We start from the raw sequence: 18,406 nt of genomic DNA, 5'->3' as shown, positions 1-18,406 counted from the left end.
TTCTCGTTTTCTTGCAGCTTCTTTCTCATTTTTGGTATATGTTCACGAGAATGCCTACCGAGAAGGATTCTCACTTTTTTTTTTTTTCCTCTTCCTATTTGAACAGTCGATTAAGCTACTTCAACATCTTATATTAATTTTTAAAGAAAGACAAAGACAAAATAGAGAGTGTGAGAAAAGGAAATAAAAGAGGATAGAAAGAAAAGGGGAGAGAATCATAATTCAAAGTTTCATCTTCTTGACTCTACTTTTAACCTTACACTCTAGAAATCAGAAAAAATTATTTAATTGTTCGATTAACGTTGTCAAAATTTTAAGGTCTAAACTCAATTGTGCTCGGTTTTTTCAGTTAGATGACTAAATTCATCAATTGACTAAATGATATTGGATAACAGTTAGACTCTAACCATATAACATGTTCATTTATTTATATTGGATAACAGTTAGATGACTAAATAATTTTGGAATTTATTGATTGTTACTAAGTTGACCTTTAAGAATGACTTGGAATCTAAACGGTTAGAATTAGTTGAAGAGATGTTATGCACAAAAAAGAAGTGTTATGAGAAATTCTTTCTTTATGAGGTATTCTTCATCACTAGTATGTCAGTGAGACGTTTAAGTTCGAATTTCGATAATGACAAATTCGAACCAATTTATCTACCTACTAAAATAAGTTTGAAATCTCGATAATGACAAGTTCGAACTAATTTATTTCCCTACTTTTTAGTGTAAATATTTTATTGTACTCCAAATAAACAACCCCCAACCATAACCTTCAGATTTTCCTTCGTTTTTCGTTTCACTTTGTGTTTTCATTTTAAAATGCAACTTTATCCTTCTTTCTTTCTTTTCTTTTGATTATACGATATTCTAAATTACTCTAATTTTATAGAAAGACATTCAAGCTCGATTGAAAGGGTGCGAGGCAAACATTAAACAGTACAAAACCCCAAGGACCCCGGCGCCCCAAACACAAATGCAACACCCTAACTCCCGGTACCCGATCCGTAACCCTAATTCCTGGCACCCAATACCAGAACTCGGGAGGCAGACTACCGGGACTCAAATCTGGCATGGGACTCCGACTCCCGGAGCTGAGATACTAGCAGCCAATATTCCGACGGGGACACCAAAATAGTCATTTACTTATATATTACTTTCTTGTTATTTTGAATGTAATGAACTGTCGTTTGTAAAAACAAATTTACAAAATGAACAGGAAAAGTCTCTGCCAACAACATTTTCTCACAATTCTGATTTCTTTCTGTTCAATCAAATACCATTTCTTCTCTTTTATATATGTTCTTCCACTCAACAAAACTTAACAGAAAAATTACACATAGCCACAGGCAATACACTACAAATCGAATGATATAAAGAACGAAAAGAATGAATGCAAAACTTGAGTGCACACATCACACCATAAAGAGCGAATCACAAGGCGATTCATCCAAATCTTTACCAAACCTGCAACCTGTTTTCAATTTAACCCCGTCCTCAAACTGATCACCAGCGCAACATGGTTGTTGAGTGTGTTCATGGAAGAATGCGCACCGAGGTTTGTTTCTCCCACCTGAAATCTTTGGCTTACGCAGCAATTGGATCCTGCATTTGAGGGGAGAGACGCGATTATAATTTACAAATTTACGACAAAACATAACCAAGCATAAATTTACTTCATTTCTGGTTCGGATTATATACAGTTACCCTAAATAGTAGGAGATTTGGTTGGAGACACAATTATTCCTCTTGCATTGAATAATTAGTTGAAGATTTAATTGCTTAATCATATATTTTTCAAAGGGGTAATGGCCTGGAGTCTCTAGCACATTGAGCAAGGCATTACAACAGATACAGAGGGTAAGTCAATTCTTAAATTCAACCTAAAGAAAGATGGATACGGCTTTGTGGCCCTTTAAGGTTGGAAAAATTATGCGTATTATGTTTTAAATTAGAAAAAAACTGTGACTAAAGTACAAAATTACTGGCTCTCAGAACTCAACGTAAATTTTTACCAAAACAGAAAAGCAATAATGTAAATAATACTGATAGATAAGTAAACACACCTTTGCCGTCAAGTTTGAGACAGCCATATGGAACTTTTCTCTGGTTTTTGTACCTGCAACCTGTCCTGCCTTTGCCACCTTACCAAAAGCACCATTTAGCCACGCTGCTCCAGCAGTCACATACCTGTCAGCACCACATAAGAGTTTGTCAACTAACATTCTCTTCTATTCTCATCTATCAATAGAGATGATTATGCTGTCATTTACACTATCAATTCTTTATTTGAGCAGCTATTGGCACTCCAAAACAGTCTTCCCGCACTCTTTCCTAGTGAAATAATAATAAAAGAGGAATGCAGGGTAACTTGTTTGGAGTGCTAATAACAATTCCCTTCTTTACTTTTATGTCACTTTTTAGGGGTGAGTCCATTATAGTAAAAACATGAAAATAGAACCATCAAACAAACACAAACATAGGAAAAACCAGTCCATGGAAAGAGGGTCAACAAAAAGTATTTTTTGGTACACACAGCGATGATGTTTCAGTCATCTATTAAAAGTAATTTGTGAAGAACAAGAAAATCAGAAATTGAACCTACAAACTGACTCTAAACAATCCAAAGAACCAAAGCGTTATGAGAATGAGTGCTACTTAAGTTAAAGATCCTGGTATATGTCAACAAATATATACTACCAAAGTTGTGGAACCCAACCTAGAAAAATTGAAAACGTGTGAAGACAACCGGGTTTGGTATACCCAATATCGGATTTTTATTTGTAGCACATACTATAGAAGTGGCCTATATGAGTATTTTGGTGTTTGAAGAATGTGTACCAAGCAAAAAAGGCTTCAAGTTAAACAAATGAACAATGTATACCACTGCCCTGGTTAATTTACAGACAATCCATTTTGCACTTTCACCTCATTCTTAATGAAGGCATGCAACAATTTACAGCAGAAAACTGCTAACTAGATTGACTATGGGCTCATATACCTGCTGGTTTTGACAGCTGACCCCGTATCATTCAATTTTCTCTCTGCTGCAAATATCGCTGCCATTGTTTTATCTGAGACATGAAGCCTCTGATCAACAGACTTCACTTTCTCATTAACCACGGAAATGCCTACTGTCAATTTCTCTGTAAGCCCCACTTTCCTGTCAAAGGAAATGACCTTCTCTGATGCACTTGCTGTCAACCGATGCTTTTCATCAAATGCTTTAGCCTTGTTCACGGCATCTTGTCCAATAGCCGAACCCTTTGCAAACATAGTGGTCACCACATCTTGTGCTTTATTAACATACACCCTGGTAGGGGAGCCAGTTTTATCCTGATACGAGAGAATAAAAATACCCTGAGCCCATAAACTAGGAAATATTTAAAAATAAGTCAACTGCTGAAGATGTTAGGAGGTTTCAGCATAGATCACTTGGGTATTTGCTCATCCAAAAAATGAATGTGCTAGTAGATATTTTATAAGGCAGAAGGCTATGAAATTGGAAAAACGTATTCCATGTCAAGTCATTAATCCTTGTTTTCTAGTTATGTATTTTTTCTCATTCATACACTACAATGCCCTAAAAGAACAGAGAAATGACATACATGGCGAACCATGCATATAAACATAAGTTTTCATCCGTATTAAAGATCTTATTGGTGATGCAAGGTTTAAACCCCAATGTGGGATTTGACATTCTCAAGTTCTCAACAAACAATTTTTTCCATTTTCAGTAATTCTCTGATATCCACTGAAACTGCACTTAAATAACTATATATGTGAAGTTTTTAAACAGGTAAGATTCTTAATATCATAAAATATGTGGTGGTGTCATTGGCTACCTCAGCATCTGGTGAAATATTTTCAGCAGGAGCAACAGAATCAGCACTTACGACCATCCTAACCTCCTGCATGAATTGCACAAAATGAAATCCAAAGCTTTGGCTGTAGGAAAGAAACAAGATGGCAGACACTTTTAAATGAAGCTTACCTGCATCTCAATTGGTACATAATTTTGAACAGGAGAAATGGTCACGATCTGATCTACTATTGTTGCTCCCTGCAACCAAAACACGGTTTCCATTACATAGAGCCACAGAGCAGAAGATTCGTATTCACTGAAAATGACTCCCAAAACAAGTTAAAACGCACAAAACATTTAATTGAAGAATCTGCTTCTTCAGATGATGTCAAGGAAAGTAGTAGATGTCACACAAGTGAACTGAACATGCGACAGCCTTAGTTCAAGCATCTATAAAGAAATGGATTGTGTAAGTTACACTTCAAACAATTGAAATTTGTAAGATTGAACCAAAAACTAAGCATGAAATCAACAAGTAGCATGGAAAATCCCCTTCTCATAACTTTTTCCATTGACATATCACCATTTAAGATACCAGGGTTCTTTTAGTGCTTTTCAAAGCAACTCACATTGAGCATACAAATGAAAGCACAAAAAGCCTAGCTTGAAGCTAAAGAAAGTGCTCAATGCTCGCTTCCAAAAATTGCATTTTAATCAACTCAACAGACAACCTCTAAGGAAAACAAAGAAACAAGCATTGCTTATGAAGAAAATAATTATTACTTATTAGGCATTGACTTCAATTCCAAGAAATTGAAAAACAAATTTGAGAACAATACCGATAACAACAACGCGATTTCAAGAGCTTTGGGATCCTTGAAAGTAACAAATGCAGTCTTTGATTTCCCGGGCTCACTGCACAGACAACCAATTCAGAAACCAAGATTAACAACTGCAACAAAAGCTTACCACTAAGTCTTTTGCTCACTACATGCAAGAAAGACGATAAATTTTGAAACACACAACCGGGTTCCAGCATATATCAGATTATAAGTTCAAATTTTCATTTTTTTGGAAAATAAACTCAAGTCAAATACTTTTTTCTTCCATTTTCTCAAATTTTTAATGTAAGTATGCATGCATGTAAGTAAATACATATTTTCTTACTTAAGTTGACTCTACCCTTTTTACTTTATTTACCTTTCTTTCCCTCTGAAAATTACCGGGAAAATTAAGAAAAAAAAACCTTCTCTTCTTACATTGTATTTTCTCGGGAACCAAACAGAATGAAAACCCCAAATGTAAGTATAAAAAATCAAAAAACGAAATTTTTTACCGTTGGATCTGAATGCGTTCGATTTCCCCAGAGAAGGAGAAGAACTCGTGAATCTCTCTCTCGCTAGCTAGATCTGACAGTTGCTTTACTTGGACCGTCCTCGTCTGCCAAAAAATAAAATTCAAAATTAATTTCTAAAATTCACAAAATCTAAGTACGTAAAAGTAAAATTGTATCTTTAAGTAGGTTTGTTGGAAGACCTGCTGCTGCATTGTGAGTGTGAGCTTTGTGAAAGAGGGAAAGTCTTCTCCTTTCAGAAGAGTTGCTGGCGGCGGCGCCGGTGGTTGGTATAGCTAGGACTTGGGGGAGAAAAATTGAAGTGCCAACCACCAGACCAGACCAGAGAGAGAGAGAGAGAGAGAGAGAAGGAATGTATTTTTGTGGAGATGGGCAGCTTCACAACCATTTTCCTTAAATAACCCTGCTATCTTCTCAAATTTCTCTTTTATTGAACTTCCTATTTTGCCCTTTCGGCTTCATGATACGACACCATTTTATGTGCTTTTTAGTTTTTATTCTATTAATTGCTGTGATTTATTCTTTTTGCTCTTCACAGTTGATACAAAGGGAAGAAATAACAAAGCAAAGTCCCTGACAAGACTTTTCTTTTGGCCCAAGTCATTTTTTATGCAAAGAAATGGTAGCAATGATATTTCAATTTTAACTTAATTGAAATAATGGTTCTTTAACTAAAAATTTATGATCATTGATCTCTTAACTTATTAAAACATAGGCTATAATCTTTTTCGTCGATTCCATTAGAATTTTTGTCAATGGGCAAATATGGAAAACTAAATGAAAAAATTTTAGCAATGATTCATCAACTTTAATCCAATTAGAGCAATGATCCCTTAATTTATCTAGTTGTACCATGATCCATACACCATAACTCATTTTAAAGGATGTTCTGACAGAGTTAAGGAAAAGTGTTGTACATGCACGTTTTAAGGAATTAAGTGACCAATGATCACGAATTTTTTATTAAAAGATAATTGCTCTAGTTAAGTTAAGTTGATTTACCATTGCTACAAATTCTCCTTTTTATGTCTCAGAGTTAAATGATGTTAAACTTTGAACTACAAGCTTTTTCTTGCAAGTAAAAAACATCTAATAATTAGCCAACTAATTAAATTAGTTTATTTAAAAAAATAAAAGAGGCATAAGTGTACTTGAAATCACCTTTCACATCAAATTCATTGATATTTCTTTTGATTAATCCTAGAAATGATAAGGGAATGGAGTAATATTGTGTTTTCGTTCTTCGGGGTCTCTAAATTGAGATCTCATTGCATAGATGAATGGAAAAATGTTTACCAGTATCGCATAAAGTTCACATCGATTATAATCAGAAATTTGCAATTTAAAAGATCACGAGCATTTATCCTTTCATTTTATGTTGGACGATTAATTCCTCATTTCTTCAATAACGTTTGAGAAAGGGTTGTTGATGTGTCTATTGAAGACATCCTACTTGAAAGGAGGGAGTTAGCAACACATTTGGAGCTAGTTGAATTCTCGTTGCTTTGCTTCTCTACGATGCAAAACAACGTACTCAGTATTTTTTTTTTGCAAATAAGAATCAATAAATTCATACATGAGAACATGTTCTTTTTTGAATGGTTGTTTAACATTCTTGCTTTTAATACAAATATTTATATTCGAATTTAACGAATAACTATCAAAATAAATTAACGTTTGACAAGAAAATGATTAAGTAAAAAAATTCAAACTTCTTATTTAGAATAAGTAGAAGGGAAGGTACATTTCTCTTTGTCAGACTATTTTATGAAGAAAAAGAAGGCTAAAAAGATGGGTAGTACAGTAAAAGGACAAAAGCATGTTATGATTCCTTTCTTGGTCAATGTGTGGTGCGTTCCAATTGGCCAAAACTGAAATTAGAGTCCGCGCGCCGAACGGGACCGGATGAGTTGGATGGACTTATCCATTTTTATTCTTAACTATTCTGCTATTTGTCTTAATCTTATGTTGGTTTGACCAACCTCTACTCTAACACACAGCTCGGATGCTACTTTTCTACTCTTCATATGAAAAAAGTTTTTCAGTCAAAATAGTCTCTAAAAGTGGCGTAATTTTTTACTTTAATCTTTCAAAATAGACAGAAGTGATCTTTGAGTTTTTTATTGTAAATTATTTTGGTCATTCTGTAAAAAATCTATCAATATAATCGTTAAGTAGAGAGATTGGTTTGATAAAAATAAAAAAGGTGGTCACGTAGTCGTTCTTGTGATAAGTTAACAAGTATATTGACAGACTTTTCACGGAATGATCAAAAGTATTTACAAAGAGCAAATGCAAGAACCACTTCTATCGGTTTTCATTGAAGGAACTAAAGTGAAAAGTTATATCAATCTCATTGACCATTTTGAATAAAAAATTATAAAATTGAAAATAACAAAGTCATATATTTATAAACAATAATGCGACCGAGTAATAATTTTGTTATTTGTAAATAAGAAGTTTCATATTTGACTTAAGTGATAAATATTGACATTATGTTCAAACATAATCATAACTAATTCAATGTGTGGCTTAACTCATTTTCCTTCCAGTAGAATATAATCAATGTATATAAAAAAGTGGGACGCTAGTTTCTTGTCACTGCCTGCTTATGCATTGAGGATAACACCAACACGAATATTTTTAAAGAGAACATGCTGCATGACATTCTTTATGTGCAAGCACTGTCTCAAAGATAGTAATAACATGCTTCCATGTTACAAAATTTTTTTTCTGGTCAAAGGTAATTTCTTTACCAACAAACAGAAAACATAATTACATAAAAAGGTCCAAACACAAAATAAGCACACAACAAAAAGAGACCCCAAAAGTAACCCCAAAGAGCCCAAAACAGAAAAACCCAAGAACACAATGTAGAAACCAGCAAGTCAGCAACCAACGCCGCAAACCAACACCCAACAACTGCCTGAAATCAAGCCGACCAGTATCCAAAAAGTGGAAGAACAAAAGACTCGATCGTCCTCCAAAGAGCACACTAGAAGTTGCAGCCACCAATTGAAGGACCAAATTAAGGAAGCTCGCGGGAAGAAACAACCCACAAGCAACGGTGTCAACAAGGGCGCACAGATGGAAGGAGGTGGTGTGCATGACCAGCGGAGCCGGAACTAAACGCACCTTCCGAAAGAATCGCGAGGAAGATTAGTGGTTGCAAATCTAAAAGGTGGGATCGAGGAGAAACGGAAGGAGGATGGACGACAGAGAGGGAAAAAAAAGGAAAAACAGAAAGGAGATGCAAAATCATAACTAATCACAAAACAAGCCAAATCTTGTGCTACATTGTAGCAGCTAACTTCAGTGACTCCGTTGGCACGAAGCATATCAAAGCAAGCTGATTACGATACAAAAGGCCTTGATGCAGTTAGCACACAACACTAATCAATATTGATATTGTCCGCGATCCAACCACACATTCAGTTTAATAGGTGTGAGATTTTACACATAATGTATCAATACAATAGAATTAGTAGTAGAATTGTTCAATATAACTTGTTAACGATAGATTTGTCAGATTAGATGTTAGATTAAAAAACCGACATAGTTCGAACCCACACCGTAGTGCAAGAACAACATTTCTCTCCACCACTATGGTAAAGGGTCACTTGCAATATAAGAGCAAATTAACTTCATTAGATTTATGATGTGAGACATACTTCAACGGTTTCAAAACAATCCACATTAATCTTGAACGTGTTGGAAAATTTAGTATTATTCTAATATTAAATTTATTAATTGAATGGAAATTTTAAGTGATATTTTGGTGAAAAGAAATGTGTCTATCTTAATATGAAATTCAAATAAACAGTTGTCATTTTTTACTCTTCATGAATTGTCACATAATTTCCAAAGTAGCATCTCAACTTTTACAAATAGACGAGTCCCAATGTAGTCATGTATCGTTGAGTCCATATAAGTGGGTATTCAACAATTGTGTGATTTATTGGAATTTCGTGATTTGAAGTGCTACTATTATAAAGATGTAGTCGTTGTATTTTGAAAAACAAGCGCCAATCAACCACTGGTAAATAGTGGGGCGTAAAATTATCTTAAGACGAAATCTCTAACATTTGCCTTCACCGACAATTTTTCAATATTTTCTATTTCACTTCCATGTACATGATTTATTCATTTACTATATGATTAAAATATAGAAACACTTTAATCTTGAACACACTGAATGGAAAATTATCGAAGATCGTGGGATGGTTGCTCCGGTTGATGGATTGAGGGCGTGATGTTTCCTCTTTGTACTCCAAAGCGAGAACACGCATGTTATTTTACTTTATATGCATGTGATGACCCTTGTCTTAATTTCCTTCAGACACCAGTATGCATGTTTCGACCATTCCATGGAGTTGGTCCCCAAGAAAAAATATGCAAAAGGTCCGTAAGGGAGCCATCCAAAACACCACGAGTTTCGATACCACTTTGTATGCTATGTTAAATCACGATTTTGATATTCATGCATGCTCCACTTGGCTCGGAGGATATAGCTCAGTTGGTAAAGCTTCGCTGTTGCACTTACATCATTAAGATTACGGGTTGGTTGTCTAATTGTTTAGGCAATAATGATAGTATCTTGTAACTGAATCGGTGACTTTTTTTTTTTTAGGGGTATTCATCCATCTTGTAAGTGAAAGATCTCATATTCTACTAGTATCAACGACAAAGTTAATACTTAACTATAACTAGTTAATTGTGTGATTTAAACCAAAAACTTACACTACCACCCAATATCGTTGGGTTAAAAAAGTGGAATTCAAAAGTGATCACCAATTAAATTTCACTCATATATATGAAAACAAATAATTTTAGTAACAAGAACACTCTGTCTGACCCCTTTAGCACTTTTCCTAAACCCCAAATTTATGATCTCTTTCACCCTTGGCTGCCCTCTTGGTAATTATATCTTTTCCCTCTTTACACGTAAAGTCAAGGTTAGTTTAATTTTATTAGGTAATGTGGAATTTGATCTCTCTATTACTTAATCCAACACGATTCGATATCAAATTTTTAGAATAGCGGTATAATGTTGAATTGCATCGAATTCAATTGGCTCATCCTCCAAAATAAAATAAATAAATGCCTAATTGTACTTCTCATGTATTATGAGATCAAAAAGCTTCTTGTTTAACTTTTTTAAAAGACGATAATCTACTCTAATTCATTTTCAATTATGGAAAAGTGGATTCAAACTCGTTGCATAAGGAGGAAACACATTAATATCTCACGATAGTGCTAGTTGTATTTATACTTGTTTGTACCCGTTTTAGCACTATCAGCTTATGTATTCTAGACCGTTGGATGGAGAAACTGTTAAGATAACTTTCAATTGTTGTTGACAAATAATATTGTGATTTTTAATCCTGATAAATATCTATTAACAGTTTAGTGGAATTATCTTGACCTTTTTCTATGCAAGATATAAGGATAAAAGAGTAGGGGTGTGCTATTTACACCTCTTGTTAATTTATATTCTTTGATCTTCTTCAACTCATTTGATTCGACAGTCAAAAATTACAAAGGTGTGAGAAGTAAAAAAGAGTGTAGATATCACACATCAACAAGGAGCCCTGAGTTGATATTAGCATGTGCTTTTATCCCATAAAGCAAATGAATTTGGTCTTTTATGCAACCAATTTCTTTCTGAATTGATGCTGAGATAATTATAAGGGTATGTGTGGACATCGAAATTTCGGTGAAATGAATGTTGACCAATAATTAAAATTTCAACGCTCACGTGTTACATAAATTTTACATGTAACGTGTGACTCAACGAAAAATCGAAATAAATTGGAAAAGTCATCAAATAGGACACGTGTCATCACCTGGCAGAAATGATTTATTTCATCTGATTATTTAAATCCAAAAATCAAGTTTTGGAATTCTATAAATAGGAAGCCAAGGCATTCATTTTGGGAGGAGGGAAAGGAAGAAGAAGAAAGAAAGAAGGGAATTTACATCACACCAAAACCTTGAAGCCTTGAAACTCTAAAGCTCTCAAGCAAATCCCGAAGGATCAAGAAAACACTCTTCGTTCTTCGTCAAATTCTCCTTCAAGGTCAAGCCCCGACGGCCCTTGAAGAACTTCCACCGACTCAAGATCAAGCCTCGACGGCCCCTTGAAGAAAGTGTTCATCATCCGTTCGTCCTAAGATCAAGCCCCAACGGCCCTTTGGATCAACAACCTCAACAAATCCACACATCCAATCAGTCTTCAAGATTAGGCCCAAAAGCCCTTGAAGATCCGCTCATCCATCAACCCTCAAGATCAAGCCCCGACGGCCTCTTGAAGAAATTCATACACTCAGTCTTCAAGATTAGGCCCAAAAGCCCTTGAAGATCCGCTCATCCATCAACCCTCAAGATCAAGCCCCGACGGCCCCTTGAAGAAATCCATACACCCAGTCTTCAAGATCAAGCTCAAAAGCCCTCGAAGATCCGTTCATCAACTGTTCATCCCTAGATCAAGCCCCGACGGCCCTTTGGATCAACAGCTCATCCACAAACCTACACCCTACGAAGATAGAATCAGAGGATCAAATTACAAAGAGATTGTAACCCCAAAATCATTAAACATAAAATATATTTTGTGCACGTATTCTTGTTTCTTGTTTCAGGAATTTTCCGTGTTTACAAATTTGGCACGCCCAGTGGGACAATCTCTACCTCTCATCTCTGTCTCCGTTCAAGATATTCAAGCACAGTCCATGGCTTCAAACAAAGAACAAGTCATGACTATCGGCACTACCTCTATTGAAAAACAGCTGGTTCAGATGAAGGAAACAATTGCAAGGCTGATAAAGATTGCAGAGGAGAAAAACTTGCAAACCGCCGGATTCATCAACCGTCTGGAGGCGCAACATGGTGTCATGGTGAAACCAAGCTCTCTTCCAACTAAGAGGACCGAAGAAGGCTTCAACCCAAATGCCTACGAACTCATGTCAAAGGCTAGGCATGACTTTGCTTCCTCTTCAAATCTTGGAAAGAAGGTTTCAAACACCGTCAACGACAAAGATCGCGACCTCACCAAAACTCAAAAGAAGTTGAAGGAGCATGGTTACGGAGTTGACAACAACCAAAGCACACCTCCAAAATCAATGGCATCAAGCAAGGGACAAGCCGTTCTTGCAACCACCAAGGGAAGAAGCATAAGCACTTCCGCCACGAATGGAGCATCCATTGGCACCACAACCACTCATCAACATGCCGCTTCAAAATTGGTACCGCTAAGCGAGCAAAGGGAACATCAAAGGCGCGAGTCTATCATCAACCTAACCTTGCTGGGGGCACCAAAGCATGCTGCTAAGGCGCATAAGATGACATCCCAAAATGGCCAATGGGTTTCTTCATCAGCACCCTGGATGTCTGAAGGAAAGTCATGCCTATTGGTTGCACAAGTCATGACCATCGGCGTCACCTCTGTTGAAGAACAGCTAGCTCAGATGAATGAAGCAATCGCAAAGCTCACACAGACTATGGAAGAGAAGGACTTGCAGATTGCCGCACTTGTCAACCAACTAGATGCACTGCCCGACGTAAAAGTCGACCCAAATATTGGCCTATTAAAGAAAGAAGGTGACGAAGAAGAGGAGCCACCAGTGGAGAAAGCTGAAGAGAAGCCGAAGCCAGACCAAGCAATGACATCCATGGGATCTCTCTCTATCCAGCAGCTACAGGAGATGATTGCAAGCACTATCAAGACACAGTACGAAGGAAGCTCGCACGACTCCGTACTGTACTCAAAGCCTTACTCCAAGAGGATTGATGCTTTGAAGATGCCAAGGGGTTATCAGCCCCCAAAATTCATGCAATTCGATGGAAAAGGCAACCCGAAGCAACATGTCGCCCATTTCATTGAAACTTGCAACAATGCTGGGACAGAGGGAGACTACCTTGTCAAACAGTTCGTGCGTTCGCTGAAAAGTAACGCTTTTGACTGGTACACTGACCTCGAACCTGAGTCTATCAACAGTTGGGACCAGCTAGAAAGGGAATTCCTCAACCGTTTCTACAGCACTCGTCGTACTGTAAGCATGCTAGAGCTGACCAGTACGAAACAGTGGAGAGATGAACCTGTCATCAACTACATAAATAGATGGCGTTCATTAAGCCTGGATTGCAAAGATCGGCTTTCTGAAACCTCCGCCATTGAGATGTGCGTTCAAGGCATGCAGTGGGGACTACACTACATCCTTCAAGGCATCAAACCACGAACATTTGAGGAGTTAGCCACCCGCGCCCATGATATGGAGTTAAGCATCACCCGTCATGGGAAGAAAGAACAGATCGCCGACTACAAGAATGACAAAGTTTTGGGGCCCAAGGTAGATAAGGCTGCGTGGAAACCCACCAAGGAAACAATGACGGTCAACACAACTCCAGTCAAAACCCATACACGAGGCAAGGCGATTCAAACCGAAGCTTTTCGTGATCAAGAGATACGTAGACGCACTTTGAAGGAGCTTGAGGAGAAGACTTATCCATTCCCCGACTCTGACGTGGCTGCCATGCTAGATGACTTGCTGGAAAAAAAGGTGATCGACCTACCTGAGTGTAAACGGCCAGAAGATATGAACCGTACTGACAGTCCAAGGTACTGTAAATTCCACCGCTTCATTAGTCATCCGACAGAAAAGTGCTTTGTGCTAAAAGATCTCATCATGAAGTTGGCTCAGAAAGGGATCATCGAGCTAGATCTTAATGATGTGGTGAAGTCAAACTATACCACCGTCACTTCTGGCTCTTTGAACTCAAAATCTTCACCTCAACCGTTGGGGGCATACTCCAAAACCATGTCAGTCAAGTCAAGTGAAGATGAAGGATGGACTTATGTCACTCCAAAGAAAATGCACAAGAAACATAGGTCTCCTCCACAAGTTCACCAATCAGAAAGGGGGCAAAGCAGCTACCGTCAACCTTCAAAGCTACATGAAAATGTTGAGGATGATGAAATTATGACACAAAGATCGCCCGTTGACATCACGATGCGCGATTTCTTCCCCAAAGACTTCTTCAATCACTCAGTCAAGACTCCTTGCTATGAAGATTGCAAGGAATGCCTCTCTAAGATCGTTTGACAAATTCCAAAAGCTCCTTGTCCGCACGAGCATAAAAGGCGACAACAAAAGCTCCTTGTCCGCACGAGCATAAAAGGCGACAACAAAAGCTCCTTGTCCGCACGAGCATAAAAGGCGACAACAAAAGCTCCTTGTCTGCACGAGTTGAAACTGCAAACGACGCCAAAAGCTCCCTGTCTGCATGAGCTGAAACTGCAAACGCACCACGCTCCTGGCCCGCAAGAGCATAAACTGTGTACGGCAAAATCATCATCAAAAAAAAAAAAAAAAAAAAGAGGGCATTTGAACTACGTTTCGACTTGATCTCTTTGTTGGAAGGGTATGTAGGTAGCTTGAACGTTTAAATTTGAGTTCAGTCACATCAAAATGAGGTTGTAGTAAAAGTGACTAATGAAAGTCAATATTATTACATTCTTCGTACAAAAAAATTACATGTTATTTGTTAAAATTAAAAAATTAAAAAAAAAAATATATATATATATATATATATATATATATATATATATATATATATATATATATATATATATATATACATGTTAAAGTGGGTTTGCCTACACTTAAGACCCATGCCAACTCAAAGAAACAGAAGTTGAAGTCCACAAAAAGAAGCAGCCCAAATCCAAGCCCAAGCCATGCCCTCATATCCTCAATGCTCAGATTCCTCGCCCATTCCTAGCGCTCTTTCATTTCCGAGCCCAACCCATTTCTCGACTCGGAATTTGTTGCAAACCCAATTCAACAAAATTGGAAATTGATCCAGAAAAATGAAAGGGGAGCATCAGATTCATCAGCTGAATCAGTATCCGCTGCCGCAGCAGCATCCAGACCCGTCCATAGCTTCCACCTCTGCCGGGGTCGACTTCGGCAAGGCCAAGATGTGGCCGGACGAATCCCAGAGAATGGACGGTGGGATGGACAAACTTCTGGCAGTGTTGGGGTACAAGGTTCGGTCTTCGGACATGGCGGATGTTGCTCAGAAGCTTGAGCAGCTTGAAGAATTTATGGGTTGTGCTCAGGAAGATGGACTCTCTCAGTTCGCTTCTGACACCGTTCACTATAACCCGTCGGATCTGTCGACGTGGCTCGAGACCATGATCTCCGAGATTAACGTCCCGCCGCCTAATTTCGATCCTTTAATGGGCGGCGCCGTCGCTGGGATACAGCCTAGTCAGCAGCAAGTCCAGCTCGTTGACGACCCGTTTTTTAGCTCCGGCAGAGTCGTCCATCATCACTGTCGATTTCCCAGATCATCGGAAGAACAAATCCAAGAAGGCCCTGCAGCTTCCGGAGTACCCAGATGTAAACGAGCTGGAGACGGTGCTCAAGACCATCGAGTCTTTTCCTCCGATTGTGTTCGCCGGAGAGGCCAGGCACTTGGAGGAGAAGCTAGCCGAGGCAGCCTTGGGCAACGTTTTTCTCTTGCAGGGCGGCGACTGCGCTGAGAGCTTCAAGGAGTTCAGCGCCAACAACATTAGGGACACCTTCAGAATTATGCTTCAGATGGGTGTTGTTCTGATGTTTGGAGGACAAATGCCTGTTATCAAGGTAGGAACAACGGCCGAGACCATGTGATCATGGCTTCGGACCCCAATGCTCTGTACAAAGTGATTGACAAAGTAAAAAAATTGTGTACTGCTTGTTTGCGATTTTGGGCGGTTGAGGGAGGACCAAGGATCGCTTGTAAAGGACGTGATCGTGCCTTACACTCACCGCATCAACACTTACACGGGCGACAAATGGGAACTCACTGCTACCTGTTCTCAGTGGCTGTGCTCCTTGCCTGTGCTCAATGGTGATGGTGGAGCTTCTTCCTCTGTCTCCTCACGCTACCAATAACCTCAAGCTCGTCACTCTAGCCGTCATGATCAAAATCGGCGAAGAACTTCAGTGACCGCTGTCAAACGACTAGCCGATCGCGAAGCTCAACGCTTTGCACTACTTCAAGCTCTGGCTGCTTCTGCACTTCCGCCATGGCTGCCGCCTTTGAATGTGATTAACAAAAACAAAGTTTGTCAACTCACATCTGCTTGCCTCTGCTGCTGCCTTTGAATGTGATTGACAAAATCAAAGTTTGTCAACTCACACCCAAAGATCTCATCCGTCTGCTTGCCTCTGCTGCTGCCTTTGAATGTGATTGACAAAATCAAAGTTTGTCAACTCACACCCAAAGATCTCCTCCGTCTTCTCTTGGACTCGGCCTGGGTTTTCACCCACAAATTCAGCCTTGCAGATCACCATATAAAAGGAAAAAAAATGATGGAATCTGAGTGGACAGCACCATAAAAAAAAAAAAATAAAAAAAAAAAAAAAAAAAAAAAGACATTTTCCTGTTTTTCCTCCCCAAAACAAGGAAAATGTTTCTCCTTTTCTTCCTTTATAATTTTTTATAGCCAAAAGCATTTGCAAGTTGTGGTCTAGCTCCCAACGGATGTTGAAGAAAAAAACAAAAAAAAAAAAAAAAAAAAAAAAAAAATTTTTCCTGTTTTTCCTCCCCAAAACAAGGAAAATGTTTCTCCTTTTCTTCCTTTATAATTTTTTATAGTCAAAAGCATTTGCAAGTTGTGGTCTAGCTGAAAGCATAGCCAAGTTGGCCACTTTCAAAAAAAAAAAAAAAAAACTTTGGTGGATCAGCGCCACCGGGAAATAAAAATAAAAAATAAAAAATAAAAAAATCTTAGTGATGTATATGTTTTATTTGTATTTAACACAATACACTGAATAAAATAAAGCATGTCCATTAATCTCCAAGAAATTACAAGTGTGTACAAAAAAAAAAAAAAAAAAAAAAAAAAAAAAAAGATGGAGCTTTCACAAAGGTTGTTCACGTGAAGCCCCACTACGTGGCAAAACTCCAGGAGCGGGAGGCATCGAAGATAGAGCATTCGAGGCCTCAATACTTGGCCAAACGCTAGAAGACCCAGGAAAAATGTGCCTCTGGAGGAAAGACGAAAACCTTTGACGGTCACTTTGAATCCGACCTTCAGACTCTTGCAGCTCATCAAGCTTCCTCTTCATGCCCGTCGAATAGTTGTTTGCAAGCACGTGCAAACTTCTATTCTCATACTTCAGCTGCTTGATCTCTTGCTTGAGACTTTCCACCTCTGCCATCAACGATTCAACCTGACGGGAGCGAGCAAGTAGGCGTTGGCCCATGTTGGATACAGAGCCTGCACACTGAACGCTGAGAGCGAGGGACTCTTGAACGGCCAACTCATCGGACCGTCCTGACAGCAGCCTACTATCTTTTGGAGTGAGGAGGTTCCTAGCTACTATTGTAGCTGTTGTGGCGTCCTGCATCACGGAGTCTTCACCTGTAAGAGGACCGTTAGAAGATAAAAAAGAAGGGCGCCATACATTACCTTGACCGGGTGCAACCGGATCGCTGCTGAGACTCAAATCTAAGCAAAGGTTCGATGAGTTAGTCATTTTTTTTCAAAGGTGTTCAGAGAGAATGGGTGGATGAAGATAATTCTCAAAAGGCCGGAGACGATTTTCAAGAATGGGCAATTTTCAGAGTGTGTATGTTGGAGTGATCGATACCTCTGTAAAAAGCCAAGCGACACGACCACCGATTCAAAAATCCGGATTTTCCTGCGTGAAGTTCGGCGACGCGTTCGCGGCTTTTCAGAAAACGCGTTCAACTTTGTCAAAAGATATCTGACAAAGTCGAGAACACGTGGAGGCCATCATCGCAACTACACGTCTTTAGCCGACAAGCGTAAAGTTCGGCGACGCTTTCTCTGCTTTTCAGAAAACGCGTGCAACTTTGTCAAAAGTGGCGCTCGTTCAGAAATCGAAGAGGCGTCGTTCAGAAATCGAAGAGGCGTCGTTCAGATATCGAAGAGACGTTTGTCGACAAGGGTAAAAGAACGGTACCACTACTTGCTATTAAGAAATCCCTATATGTGTCGACCTTCGTCTCTTATGGCAAGGCAGACCTGAAGAAAATGCCCAACTCTTCCTCACCTCTGAGGGCGCACTCCCAGCAAAGCCTCTCGAAATACTCAATTCTTCTTCTTCCCTTGAGAAAACCTATTCAACCTTTGAAGATACCAGATGCCTGGAGTACAGATGACCCAGGAGGAAACGATAGATTGAAGTATGTGCTGATTCATTCACCGCTTCTTCAAAAGCAAAGGTATC

The 18,406-nt window shown here is 38.6% G+C and overlaps 1 protein-coding gene across 1 annotated transcript; it reads right to left on the bottom strand.

Moving 5' to 3' along the window:
* Positions 1-1,215: 1,215 nt before the first annotated feature.
* LOC137745942 (binding partner of ACD11 1) lies at positions 1,216-5,516 on the bottom strand. Its single transcript, XM_068485975.1, has 8 exons — positions 5,345-5,516; positions 5,145-5,248; positions 4,648-4,723; positions 3,998-4,066; positions 3,849-3,914; positions 3,005-3,339; positions 2,070-2,193; positions 1,216-1,608 (listed from the first exon to the last, which is right to left on the bottom strand). The coding sequence occupies exons 1-8, from the start codon at positions 5,354-5,356 to the stop codon at positions 1,591-1,593; spliced, it is 804 nt and encodes a 267-aa protein (XP_068342076.1). The 5' UTR covers positions 5,357-5,516; the 3' UTR covers positions 1,216-1,590.
* Positions 5,517-18,406: the final 12,890 nt, after the last annotated feature.

Source organism: Pyrus communis, chromosome 9 (genome assembly GCF_963583255.1).
Source record: "Pyrus communis chromosome 9, drPyrComm1.1, whole genome shotgun sequence".
In the NCBI taxonomy this organism is placed as follows: domain Eukaryota; kingdom Viridiplantae; phylum Streptophyta; class Magnoliopsida; order Rosales; family Rosaceae; genus Pyrus; species Pyrus communis.
The sequence above is the reverse complement of the archived record's forward strand: the minus strand, read 5'-3'. Positions and strand labels throughout refer to the sequence as shown.

What these genes read in the sequence shown, in the direction of transcription:
- LOC137745942 (XM_068485975.1), bottom strand. An exon ending in GAACGCATTCAGATCCAACG is followed by an intron (nt 4,724 to 5,144) that starts GTAAAAAATTTC and finishes TTGTCTGTGCAG; the next exon opens with TGAGCCCGGGAAATCAAAGA. An exon ending in ATATTTCACCAGATGCTGAG is followed by an intron (nt 3,340 to 3,848) that starts GTAGCCAATGAC and finishes CTCTCGTATCAG; the next exon opens with GATAAAACTGGCTCCCCTAC.